General features: G+C 46.6%; 1 protein-coding gene across 2 annotated transcripts in view; it reads right to left on the bottom strand.

The window, feature by feature from the left end:
- The window catches only part of ABCA5 (ATP binding cassette subfamily A member 5), a 1,464,780-nt gene that overhangs the window by 254,778 nt on the left and 1,196,794 nt on the right, over window positions 1-13,208 (bottom strand). For both annotated transcript variants that reach the window (XM_078654285.1, XM_078654286.1), the window contains exons 33-34: window positions 8,197-8,272; window positions 8,016-8,110 (exon numbers count right to left, since the gene is read on the bottom strand). In XM_078654285.1, coding sequence (XP_078510411.1) covers window positions 8,016-8,110; window positions 8,197-8,272 — 171 coding nt within the window. The remainder of the gene's footprint in view (window positions 1-8,015; window positions 8,111-8,196; window positions 8,273-13,208) is intronic.

The raw sequence follows: 13,208 nt of genomic DNA, 5'->3' as shown, positions 1-13,208 counted from the left end.
TTTGTTTAATCTGCAGGCGTATACCGTTTTAGTGGAGCGACGCCTGGCTGCCAAGATAACATCACAGACTTCAGGAGGAAGGTTGAAGGCTGTCAACTGTCGCCACTCAATCTCCACGCAAGGAGGTGGAGACTGGACAGGTTCGGGTGGAGGACCGTTCCCTGCTGCTGCGACAGAAGATCCTTCCTCCCGATGAGGCAGTCGGATCGGAGGATCGATGGCCATCTGTAACAGCTCAGGATACCAGACTCTTCGTGCCCAATCAGGAGCCACAAGGATGACTTGGGCCCGGTTGCACTTGATCTTCTTCAGCACTCTGGGCAGAAGTGGTATACGGAGAAAGACGTATAGAAGACCGCAAATCCACTCGCGACGAAAGCGTTGCCTAGCGAGTGCCACCTTGGAAATTCCAACGCGCAATATTGCTGATATTGCACGTTTTCTTCGGTGGTGAATAGATCTAACCAAGGCTCTCCCCACTGCTGAAAGAGACCTTGCACGACCTCATTCATGATCCATCATGCACCGGCGGTTGAGTTTGTCCGCCCTGGCGATCAGTGAACCTGCGAGGTGTTGAACCACCAGGGACATGCCCTGATTTTCCAGCCATGTCCAAGGACGGAGAGCCTCTTGACATAGATAAAAAAACAGAGCACAGCACCAATATAAGTACAATCTGACCAACACAGGTCAGTATTGTATTTTAATTTCCCAAGTACATCATAGCATAATGCAATCCAAATAACAAGAAAATAAACAGCATATATTTCTTTGAACAAGTTGACACGTCGTTGTAGAACATCCACAGCCGACATGTGTTTCGTCCTAAGAAGCTTTCTCAAGGCTTAAAGTAGTAAATACGTATTGCAGAGTCCACCAACACAAACTATTTAGTTGCGGTCAAGTTTTCACAGCGGTACTAGGCAGTCTCTACTAATCCGTAAAGACCTTTGGAAGTATCATGTGATCAGGAAATCCACGTAGGCACTCCTTTTATATTCTCTTTCTGATTATGAATTCCTGGAAGTAATAGCTATAGCATTTTGATTAGTGAGATATAAGTCCAAAATGATCAGTTATAAATTCGGTTAAAAAAGAAAGGTCAGCAAAAGTTACTTAGTAAATTATCGATCCATTCCCCAACATCCGTATTGTGTTCCAGACTGGGCCAGACGTGTTCAGAGACTCTTGACATAGGGTCCACGACCACACCCAGCCTTGTTTGTTGCAGTACCACATGGCGGTGGTGTTGTCCGTGAACACCAGCACAACTCTTCACCGGACAGAGGGAAGTAATGCTTTCAGCGCGAGACGGATCGCTAAAGCTCTAGAAGGTTGATGTGGAGCCCAGATTCTGCAGGAGACCAGAGGCCTTTGATCTCTGCCTCTCCCATGTGGCCACCACACCCTAAAAGTGGTGCATCCGTCACCACTGCATACTCCGGTTGGGGAAGGATCTGACGTTGAACCAATGCTGGTTCATCAGCCACCACAGCAATTGATGTGCAGTGCCCTCTGAGATCCGAATACAATCGAACAGATTCCCCTGATGCTGTGCCCACGAAAACTTAGGATCCCACTGCAGAGCCAGCATATGCCACCTGGGATGATCCACCAGCAGGATGCAGGAGGCACGAGGCCCAGCAGCCTCAGGGTAATTCGACCGAAACCCGGGATAGAGGCTGAAATATCAGAATCATAGCCTGAATATCCCTGACTTGCTTTTCGGGAGGATAAGCCCGAAACTGCATCGTGTCCAGAACCGCTCTGATGAAAAGGAGTGTCTGAGAGGGATTCAGGTGTGACTTTGGCACGTTTATGGTGAACCCCAGCGAGTGCAGGACGTCTGCCATAGTCTGGAGGTGGGAGACGACTGCCTGGGTCTAACCCACCTTCAACAGCCAGTCGTCAAGATCAGGGAAGACTGGAACCCCAGATCTGCACAGATGTGCTGCGACCACCGCCATCACTTTCGTGAACACCTGAAGGGCGCTGGAAAGGCCAAAGGAGAACAAAGTAAACTGAAAGTGCTCGTGGCTTACCTTGAACTGCATGGAACGCCGGTGGGCCGCCAGGACGGGGATGTGAAAGTAAGCGTCCTGCAGTCCAACGCTACCATCCAGGCTCCAGGGTCGAGGGCAGACAGGACCTGAGCTAGCATCAACATTTTGAACTTCTCCTTCCGGAGGAAGTGGTTGACGTTCCTGAGATCTAAGATAGGACGCAAGCCTTTGTCCTTCTGGGGCACCAGAAAGTAGTGGGACTAGCAACCACAACCTACTTCTGGGGCAGGTACTCGCTTGATTGCTCCCTTGGCCAAGAGAGCCAAAACTTCCTGGTGGAGAAGGGCCAGATCCTACGACATGCGATGGTGCTGAGGTGGCATGGATGGAGGGGTAGTCTCGAAGGGAGTAGCCCCTTCGGACTATTTGCAAAACCCACCTGTCCGACATGTTGGTGCACCGGTGGTGATGGCGAATCCTGCTGCCCACTAGTGATTGGTGGCTTTGAAAGGTCGGACTAGGAGGGTTTGGAGGCTGCTGCAGGGGGGGGTCAGTCGTGGACTGACCCACTCCCTGGCACCCAGACCCACGACGGTGGGTCCCATGTCCCAGACCATGCATGGAGCTAAACAGCTGGAGTCGGCCCGTGGTTCTGGGCGTAACGTGGTAGGGCACCCCTTCCGTAGCCAGGGGTGAAAGCAGACTGTACAGGGAGGGTGGTGGAGAGGCCCAAGGACTTGGCCGTAGCCCAAGAGTCCTTGAAGCTCTCTGGCGCATTGTCTGCCTCGTCGCTGAACAGGCGACGGCCATCAAAATCATGTACATAAAGGTAGCTTGGACATCCCCGGAAAAACCAGTTGACCACAGCCAGGCATAGCATCGAAGGGCTACCGACATTGAAATCGTCCTGCCTAGCAAATTGGCGGTATCCAGTCCACATCTGATGGTGAACTTGGCTGCGTCTCCCCCCTTGGTGACTGTACAGGAAAGCCCGGCCCGGGCCTCCTCCGGGTACTGTGGCAGTACCTGAGCTACCGTATCACACACTGAATTGGTAACGGGTAAACAGACATGCGGTGTTTTCTGACTGCAGTCCCAAGCTGGATGAAGAAAACATCTTCTTCCCAAGATGGTTCAGCTTCTTGGATTCCCTATCAGGTGGTGTGTTAGGGAATGTGCCTTTGGATGTAGAGGCTTGGACCACCAAGCTCTCAGGGGTGGGGTGTTGGTAGAGGAAAGTCGGGTCGCCCAGGGCCAGGCGGTGCCGTAGGGCAATCATCCTATCCACAGGAGCCCCCGTGTTGGGCCTGGACCAGGTGCCCAAAAGAATGTCAGTGAGGTTCTCATTAAATAGCAGCAGGGGCTCCGAAGAGCTCGCAGCCGGTTGAAGCACCTATGTCAGGAGGTTAGTCCTGACCGCCACCGTAGGTAGCTCAAGGTTGAGAGCCTCGGCTGCCCTACGCAACACCACTGCGTAAGAAGCTCCCTCCTCAGTAGCCACGGTAGAAGGAGACAACATGCCAAGGTCTGGGGAGGTGTCCAGACCACTGAGTACCCCCAACTCCTCTCTCCAGTCCGATTCATATTCCAACTGGTCAGTTAAAGGGTCTCCAGACCCCTCCCAGTCTTCCTCATTCTTCTCTGGTTACCAATCTGGCCTGAAAAAACCAGGTTGGAACAGGGGTACAAAAGTACCCATCGGCACTGGATCAGGCATCCGCCAACGTTGGTCTGTCTCCGTGCCCATGTGGGGAAGGAGGCCGGGGTCGATGATGGCTGGGGACACAACCGGCGCCGGCTGTGGGTGTGGTGCCGGTTGAATTGACGCTGGTGGAGATGTTATGAGGTCGTCCGGTGCTGATCCAGATCCAGGCCTGGATCCAAGGAGACCATGTGGTGCCAGGGCGGAAGCCGCCGGTGTCGAAAACCCAGTGGCCCCAGCTGTGTCCGCGTGGCCTAAGGGCACACCAGTGGAGTCTGGCTGCCCAAAGATGGCATGCATCGCTTTGTAGAAAGTTCAAAGCTGGGCCGGGGTTGCTCTGGGTCCCGGAAAGGGAAGGAAATTAAGGGCCGACCCTTCGGGCTCCGTTCACGGAGCCGCGGGAGGGGCACCACCTGCATCCCTCGTCGCGTCGATGGACGGGGAGAAGTCGAAGAGGGGCGATGCTTCTTGGACTTCTTCTTGTGCTTTGACTTACCGGAGGAGTGCGAAGACTTCAAAGGCGAGTGGTGGCGGCTCCGAGACCGATCCCTCAACCTCCTCCTTGTCCAGGACCTCAAACGGCACGGAGTCGACTGCCGAACTGCAAGAAGATTTGGGGACCGCTCCCGCAAAGACTTTGAATTCATGGTCTGGCAGTCGAAACATGACTTGGGATCGTTGTTGCGTTTCAGGCACCACAGGCGATCCGTCACCGACATTGCTTTTTGGCCGGAACCGGAAGCGTTGAAACCAGGAATCCCTGACAAGCACCAGGAGTCGAAGACTCAAAAATGGCGTTGACATAAGTCGGCAAAATGTCAGTCAAAAAGTGACTGGAGGTAAAGCTCTCTTCGGATATGTGCTGGCTGACGAGGAAAAAGAAAGAACTGATGCCAGCGCGATGGCGGCATCTAAGTAGCTACCGCAACAACATCCCGGCGACCACTACGCCAACAATGAACGCGGAGCCGACTGACGCCACCTTTCGATGCGCAGGGGTACTGCTGATGAAAAAATCTTTGGATCCAGTCTGACCCCTGGGGTTAATTCACAGGGTAAGGAATCTATAACCAGTTGTCTCTTTCAGAAACACACCAAGAAGAGTTGATCGTCCAACCCGGATCTTTTTTGTGCGATCAAGGCAGGATGACAATGCTCTTTTTGGGTCCAAACATTGGAGTCTCTCCTCCTCTTTTGACGGTGGAGCAAGGAAGGTGGGCATGCGACGTTCTGGTGTACATGGAAAGGAGTCACAAACTTTGAGAGGAAGGAAGTACATGTCTGGAAAGAAGGTGGTGCAGGGAGGGTGTACAGAGAGTGCTGCAATTTGCTGACCTTCCTGGCCGATGTAAGGGCCACTAAAAAAGACAGTCTTGATTGTTAATAAATAGAAGGGCAGTTCTGCAGTGGCTCAAACAGCACACATATTAAAACAATCAGGACGAAGTTTAAGTCTTACTGGGGCACGATAAATTACCTGGGAGGATACATCTGTTGCAAACCTTTGGGGAACCAAGCAACAACATCTGATTTACACAAAGAAGGTTGGTCCGGCAACTGCAAAAATGCTGAAATGGCTGATAATTGGCATTTAGCAAAAGCAGAGCCTCCTGACAAAGGATTCACGGCCCTACCCCGCCCTGTTTGCTGCAGTACCACATGGCAGTGGCATTTCCAGTGAACACCTGCACCACCCTTCCCTTGATCAAAGAAAAGCTTTCAAAGCCAAGCAGCTCGCCCGAAGCTCCAACAGGTTGATGTGAAGTTGAACTCCACCGGAGACTAGAGTCCTCTAATCTCCATCTCTCCCAGATGACCGCCCTAACCGATACATCGGTCACTACAGTCAGCGCTGGTCGGGGAAGGGAGAGAGGGCTGCCACTTACCCAATCGCGGTTTTTCAGCCACCACTGCAGATCTTTCGCAGTTCCCTCTAAGAACAGGACCATGTCACAGAGATTTCCACTCCAGGTCCTAGCATAGGGCTTGCATGTGTTAAAAGCAGGATGCAGGAGGCTATGAGGCCCAACAGCCTCAGTATCATTCTCACCTAAATCCAGGATAGAGCCTGAAACCTTTGTATCATAGCCTGAACATCATGAGAATTGGTCCAAAACTGCAGTGTGTCCAGAATAGCTCTAATGAACGGGAGCGTCTCAGAGGGAGTCAGGTCTGACTTCTTCATATTGACAGTGAACCCTAGAAAGTCCAGAAGGTTTGTAGTAGTCTGGAGGTGGGAAACAACTGCCTGTGGCGAGCCCACCTTTAACAGCAAATTATTGAGGTAGGAGAAGGATGGAACCTCTAACCTTTCCAGATGAGCTGCAACTACTGCCTCACCCTGGTGAACAACTGAGGGGCGCTGGTAAGTTCGAAAGGGAGCATGGGAAACTGATAGTGCTCTTGACCTACCCTGAACAGCATGAAACATCTGTGGATAGGCAGGAGGGGATGTGGAAATGTGCGTCCTACAAGTCCAAAGCTACCATCTAGTCTCCAGGGTCCAGGGCAGACAGGACTGAGTGAGTGTGTCTTTTGATTATCTTCTTTTTCAGTAAGAGATTGAGAAATAGAAAGTCTAGGACAGGACAAATGTCTCCATCCTTTCTAGTCACTAGAAAAATGTGGGAATAGCAACCACCACCTACTCCCGATGCTGGCAACCTGGCCAAGAGAGCCAAATCTTCCAGCCAGAGCAATGAGAGGTGGTCCTCAATCTGTCAAAAGTGTGTAGCATAGATGGAGGGGTGGTCATAAAGTTGCCCCTTTGGACAAACTGTAAAACCCAACGGCCTGATGTTATCAATCTTCAGTGGGGCAAGTGATGGTGTATCTTACCCCCACCTGGATGCCCATGATGGTAGGAGGGCAAACTAAAGGTTTTTTTGAGGCTGAGGCTGTTGGGTGGGGGTGTACTGGCCTGACCTCTCGTTACCTGTCCAATGTGTTCTATGAGACCTGCATCCTGGCCCACAAATAGGCTATAAAGCCTGTGGGCTGTGGTGGCTGGGAGTGTATGAAAGTGGATGGAAACCATGATGGACCTGAGAGGGAACGGATAGGTAAAAGTAAATGCGGGGAACCGCATAACCTCTGGGATTTGCTGACGGTGGTTGCAGGGAAGGGCTTACCTGGTGCGAACAAAGCGCTGAGATCAAGCGTCTTCACTTCTGGCATGCAAAAGCAGGTGAGAGAGAAACTGAGGATCCCGCTATGTTAAAGACCAACTACCGGAAGTGGAGGGTCATGTGTGGAGTCTCATGACCACCGCGCTGGAAATGTGGATTAATTGGAACTTGATCACGTGTCTTTTGCACCGAAGTTCTCTTAAATCAGTCACCGGCTCACTTGCGTCTGCATGATATTTTTCGCCGGTTTTTAAACTTATCTTAACTGTCCCATTTTCCCTTTTTCATATTACGTTTGCAGGCAATTTTACTCAGGCATGTAATAGTATGTCCTGATGATGATCCTAAAAATGTTTAAAAGGGATCGAAACGTCGTCGAATCTATGTACACCGTAAACGCTTTTCTAATTAATATCAGTAATGTGTAACGGTGTCCCAACACATTTCTACTTGTACTATTTGAATGTATAAAATACAAGCAATTCGCTCTGCCTGAGCCTCTCTTTTGTTTTTCTGTTTTCTGTTTATGCTCTATATACACACTTAGTAGGATGCAGGCTTGTGTACCACTTTATTGTTTCTGTGTTAATTTTACAAATTAAAAGCATTCCTGTCCGGCTGGACGGCTTTAAATATAGTACTGACTCTGGGTCTATATTAATCTCTCCTTACGTCTATTGTCCTTGTACAGGGACCACTGTGTTTAAAACTCAAAACTATCCAAGGTCCCTGACCAATTGAATTGGGTTCACTCGTCTTCTATAGCATTCTCCAGGAGATGGTCAAATGCAACTAGATGAAGTAAGCCTTCAAATATGCACCAAGAAAATGAGAAACACTAAAAAGGCATTGGTTAATCAATGAGCTGACCCAAAACCCTCTGCAAGCATTGGGTTTTGTCGACGACAGGCAGATTATAGCTGTGTCCATGGGATAAAAAAAGGCTTAGATTTTCTGTTGAAATAATGTCAGCCATATGCTAATCTAAGTCTAATTGCACACTCCTTTTCATCTCCTACAGTTTAAAGAGCACTCTGCAAGGAAAAACATGTTTAGATTTAGACATACAACACGTTCAGCTAATCAAACCATCTGCCTAACGTATGTGTTCCCTGGTGTATGCTATACGTCCGGTCTTGCAAAGGTTAACAAAGCACTGAACAGAATAGGGAAAAAACTTACCACATCTGCTGTTTGGCCTTAGGATCCATGCCAGTCGATGGCTCATCCAGAAGCACAATATATGGGTTTCCCAGCATGCTCAGTGCAAAACATAACTAAGTAAAAGAGAATCATCATAAAGAGTTATTAACTACAACAAATGTGGAAAATAAGAAATATTTTGAGAAATATTACTGCATACCTTTCTTTTTATCCCTGCCGACAACTTCTTAGATGGCTTTTGGAGATGTTCTTTCAGATCAAGGGCACTAGTGACTCTGAAAAGCATATAACATTGTATGATGCATTAGCATTTTTATGAGAACAGCGGAGTATGATTTATGAACCCTGGGTATACATGGCTATCGGTTGAATAAAACAAAGATCCAATGATTGATGAATGATAATAATCTCTCAATCGACAACATTCAGCTAAGTGAGGTGATACAAAGGTATTAGCATTCAACAACTGAAGCATCATTCCCTGCTTTTCTCTCCCTATTTCTTATGTTTTGAGGCTGAAAGTATAAATGTACAGTGACACAATCTACCATGACATCACTAGGCCATGAAAACCAATGCTGAATAATAACACAGACAGTATGACATTACCAATTCATGACCACCAGCGTATGATGGTGCAACTAGCTGCATGACATAATTAAACCCGGATCACAAATGTCTTATATTTCATAGCTTATGTACATTAGTATGGACACAGTTCTCATTTAGAAAAGAAGAAATCCCTTTCCTGCTGAAGAAGATCTCTGAATTTGACTGGTGAGGAAAAAACTTGGAGACTGTTCCCAACTCCAACCTGAACTTCGCCTAATGACTTGTTCATGCAGACTCAAGGGGCAAGATGTGGACAATGCATTTCCAAATTACTCTGTTTAGTACTAAGGAACTTCCCTCATATGGGTGCAGGGTGCAGTATTCCTAAACAGAGAACACTGATTACAGGCACTCGATTCTGGTCCTGCAGAAAGCCATACAGATCCCCTTGAAGCAGCTTACACATTATGGCTGAAGCGTGCCGACCCATACCAAGAATGTCAGCGTTCATTGGTTTCATGCTACATCTCCACTACTGCTTTTAATCCTTTAACAAGGGTGCCATTATTAAAGTACATCAAACCGGTGGGTGACCCAAAAGATAATTTAAATTCACCTCTTTTCTCATCTGAGATAATAATAATAAAAAAAAAACCACTGCTGTAACCGGGTGTCGTGTCGAAGCACAGCCTTGACACACCAGGTGTCTCGTGTGGGACCCCAATAATTAAGTATGCTACCAACAAGGTTGGTGGGTGAGGGGCCTTTTAATAAAAACTAAAGGTGTTTTTTCATACCCATTGTAAGGGGCCTCTCAAAGGAACTAATGAGGAAGTTGGTTGTGTACTTGCTACTCTTTGCTGGAAATATTGATACGGGAAGGTGAACAAACTACTTCTCACTGTTCTCACTTTTTTTATCCCTTTTTTTCTCTCTCACTCAGTTAACATTCTTTCATGATCTCAGAGCTCATTTATGATACCATGCCAAAGCTACTACTCTGATGAGTGACAGTTTGTGCGACATCAATGACCCACAAACAGCACGAGTTGATTGCACTACTACTACGGAGGCTGGCACTCTCATTTGATCAGGACGATTAAAACCCAGCTACGCCATAAGCTTTATAAACTCAAATGCAAAACCACCAACATCTCATGTGGCTTTATATTGTGAAACATTATTAGTCATACCGGATTGATGCTTCGCACATAAACAACAAACAAGCAATGTATGTAGCACTTCTTGTGTAAAGGGGCATATGTTATTACAGTAACAGGGGACAGAATGGCTTCTACCATAAAGAAAAGATGATAAGGGTTCATGCATTTGCATTTAATGCCTGTTATTCTGTAGGTCTTTACATCAGGAGTCATTCATTTACCTTCCTTGCGTATGAGTATTGTTATGCAGCATGTTATTACCTTTCTATAATTTCCTTTTTACATTATATTTAATGTAAATATTTATTTTAAATTGTATAGTAAATTAATATTACTATTAATGTAAAGTTTACTAAACTATCAATTCCTTAACCCTAAACAATTCTTATTACTCCTATACACTACCCTTTCCTGAGCCCTAAAACTCCTTACCAACCCCCCTACACACTACCAATCCCTGAGCCCTAAGAGTCCTTACAAGCCCTGTACATTACCCATCCCTCTGCCCTAAAACCCCCAATTACTCCAATATATTACCATCTCTAAGCCCTATAAACTCCTCGCTTCCCACCCCTCATCCCTAAAACCCCCCACTACAGCATACACTCCTCATCCTTGAAACCCCAAACTTCTTAATTCCTCTATACACTACTCATCCCTGAGCCTCAATAAATCCGTACTACTCCTCTACACTACCTATTTATGAGCCATAAAAATCCTCATTACCCCTGTTCACTATACATCACTGAACCCCAAACAAATCTTACTATCGCAATGCGCTAACCATCCCTGAACCCTAAAAACCCACTGCTACACCAAGATTTTTATTTCATTTTTTTAACCACTTATTATTTAACATATATTTAATTACTTAAAAGTAAATATATATATATATATATATATGGTATTCCATCCTTACAGCTTCCACCAAACAGGCACTGACACCGTGAGAAGTTCTGGCACAGAAAGAGAGTTATTCCAACAAGGTCAGACGTGTTTCGGCGGCACAGCCGCCTTGTTCACTGCATAAACAGTTCTGTGATTTACATTCTTATATATAATCACCATTTTGGTTGCCATGGCAGCCAGAAACCATCATAGACATAGAAGCTGATCACTTGACCATGCATCAGGCCAGTGCAAAAAAAATTATAAAAAATAACAGCGTGATGTACCAGCACCACCCTTAAACAATAAATAGTGATTTAAACATTTTTTCTAACAAAATTAAAAAGACCGGCATGAGTTCTAAAATTCACTCATATGCTTAAATGAAATAAATGTGTTTGGTTTCTGCCATTGTTCCCAACTTGTAAAGAGAATAAGTCTTCTTGTGTGTGGTGCCTAAGTGTGCATGTCAGACATTGAAGAGCCATATAGGATTCTGTGGTAACTCCCCCTTGTGCTCTCAGATATACAATGTATATTTTGTTTTGAGTCAGTATGTAAATGTGAACTGCCTGACGTCTGACATAAGAGATTATACCCCCAGGGCAGAGCGGAAAGTGGACTCTCTTCTTGAACTGTGCCATACTGGATCTCAAAGGGTGCTCGTACACTAGACGGACAATACCTGCTGCATGTATTTCTAAATAGTTATGCGAATGCCAGTGTGTGATGGGGGCTAATACGTCTATTATACGTGGGGGACACTAATATCATGTAAGATATTAAGGGGTTCGTGTCGCAGAAAGACGCTGTAATGCCCCAGTGGGCCTGCGTTTTTTAAGTGCGAAATACCTATAATTACAAGAAAATAATAAATACTGTGTAATGTGTAAAACTCAGTGTCTGTCGGGAAAGGAAAATCTGAAGTAAAAAAATAAAATTAAATTAAAGACAAGAACTTTACGCTACGAGGAATGGATAATGGAGTTGGTGCGGGAGGGCATATATAAACTGATTACAGGTGGAGACTCAGCGCTTTATCGGCATTCATCCCTTGCAGGATTTTGGAGTTGAGCAAGATAATTGATCTTGACTCCAATCTCCGGAGTGCCTGTTGCCTGTTTCCTCTTCTTGGATTTCTAGGAACATTATCGATGACAAAGTAGGAGAGGTCTTGGGCACTCCCTGTGTGCCACTGGGTATGTTTGGTCATCATGCGCAATTGCCCTTAGATGCTGCAGGATGCGAACGTGAACCGGATGGATCGTGCTGCCAACATAGACTTAATTGCATGTGCATTGTAGGATGTAAACAGAGAATTCGGTAGCTACCATGTATGGTATATGGCCTTTGTCTGAATGGCATGGTCACAGATTTGGTATTAATACCATGTTTGCAGGCTTTACATCTACTGCACCTCGTGAAACCTTTCGGGGAGTGGAGCCAGTTTGGGATTTTCACTATGGCTGGTGCATTGCGCACTGGCTGCTGGCGCATAGATCTTGCCCTTCTGAAACTGAGCGATGGTACTTTAGGGCATGTGGGGCCTAGTACTGAATCACTACGGATGGTGTTCCAGTGTCTGTAGAGTATTTTCCTTAGTGTGGTAGGCATTAACCCCTGTAATGAGTCTTGGAATTCCTGCAGCCATTTTCTTATTCTGTTTTTTGCTGTTGAACAGTATTCCTCTCTGGTAACTTGCTCACTCCTGATTTTCGCTTTTCTAGAGTTTCTGCCTTGTACCCTCTTCTCTCAAGTCTACTAAACAGCTCATTAGTGGATTTCTGCAGACCTTGTTCTGTGCTACAGTATATATATTTCACCTACTGGGGGTCGCCAGTAGGTAGGTAGGCTAGGACCTAATTTCCATAGAAAAAGCATTTTTCAACTTGGCTATACATTTGGCGTCATTTGACCAATCTACATGAAATTTTGCCAAAAAAGTGTCATGTGGATACTATTGATTGGGAAAGTTTAGGGGTGAGCAGTGCAGTGGGGGCAGAGAATTAAGGGCATGAAATAAGGTTGCGTTTGTAATGTTAATTCCCATAGGAACATTAAGCCACCTCCACAGCCAGAGCTGCTGAACAGACCTACACCATATTTGGCTGGGAGGTAGATGTCAGTTCAAGGAAGTGCCTTTTGCTTATTTGGTTAAAATCAGTTCAGAAGTTTTTGAGAAATGTAAGTTTAAAATGATAGTGAGATCTCTGGCTGTGGATATTTCACAGTGGTTTTGGGAAAAATCGCGAATGCGCGTGCCAACGGGAATGCTCTAATGGAAAGTTTAGGCTGCCATTTTATCTATTGTGTCAGGCCCTGAGTCCAGTTATGCACTGAGGGTATCGAGGCGGGAGTACAGGAAGTACCCGTCTCGATAAACTACAGTTCCCGACATGCCTTGCGTCAGTCACGCCCCACATGACACGGACGTACTCGGCACCAGGATATAGCCGCGCAAGAAAGGGGGAACACCCGTTACAGCGGATGTATCGCATCGCGATGCCATCGCAACGCGACTATTACATCGTGGCCGGCTTCAGAACGCATGCTATCCCAACGCATGCTACTACATCGCATTCACATATACATCGCTAGCGAATACATC

This window comes from Lissotriton helveticus, chromosome 7 (genome assembly GCF_964261635.1).
Source record: "Lissotriton helveticus chromosome 7, aLisHel1.1, whole genome shotgun sequence".
NCBI lineage: Eukaryota > Metazoa > Chordata > Amphibia > Caudata > Salamandridae > Lissotriton > Lissotriton helveticus.
Note: the sequence above shows the minus strand (reverse complement) of the source record. Positions and strands in the feature narration are given on the sequence as shown.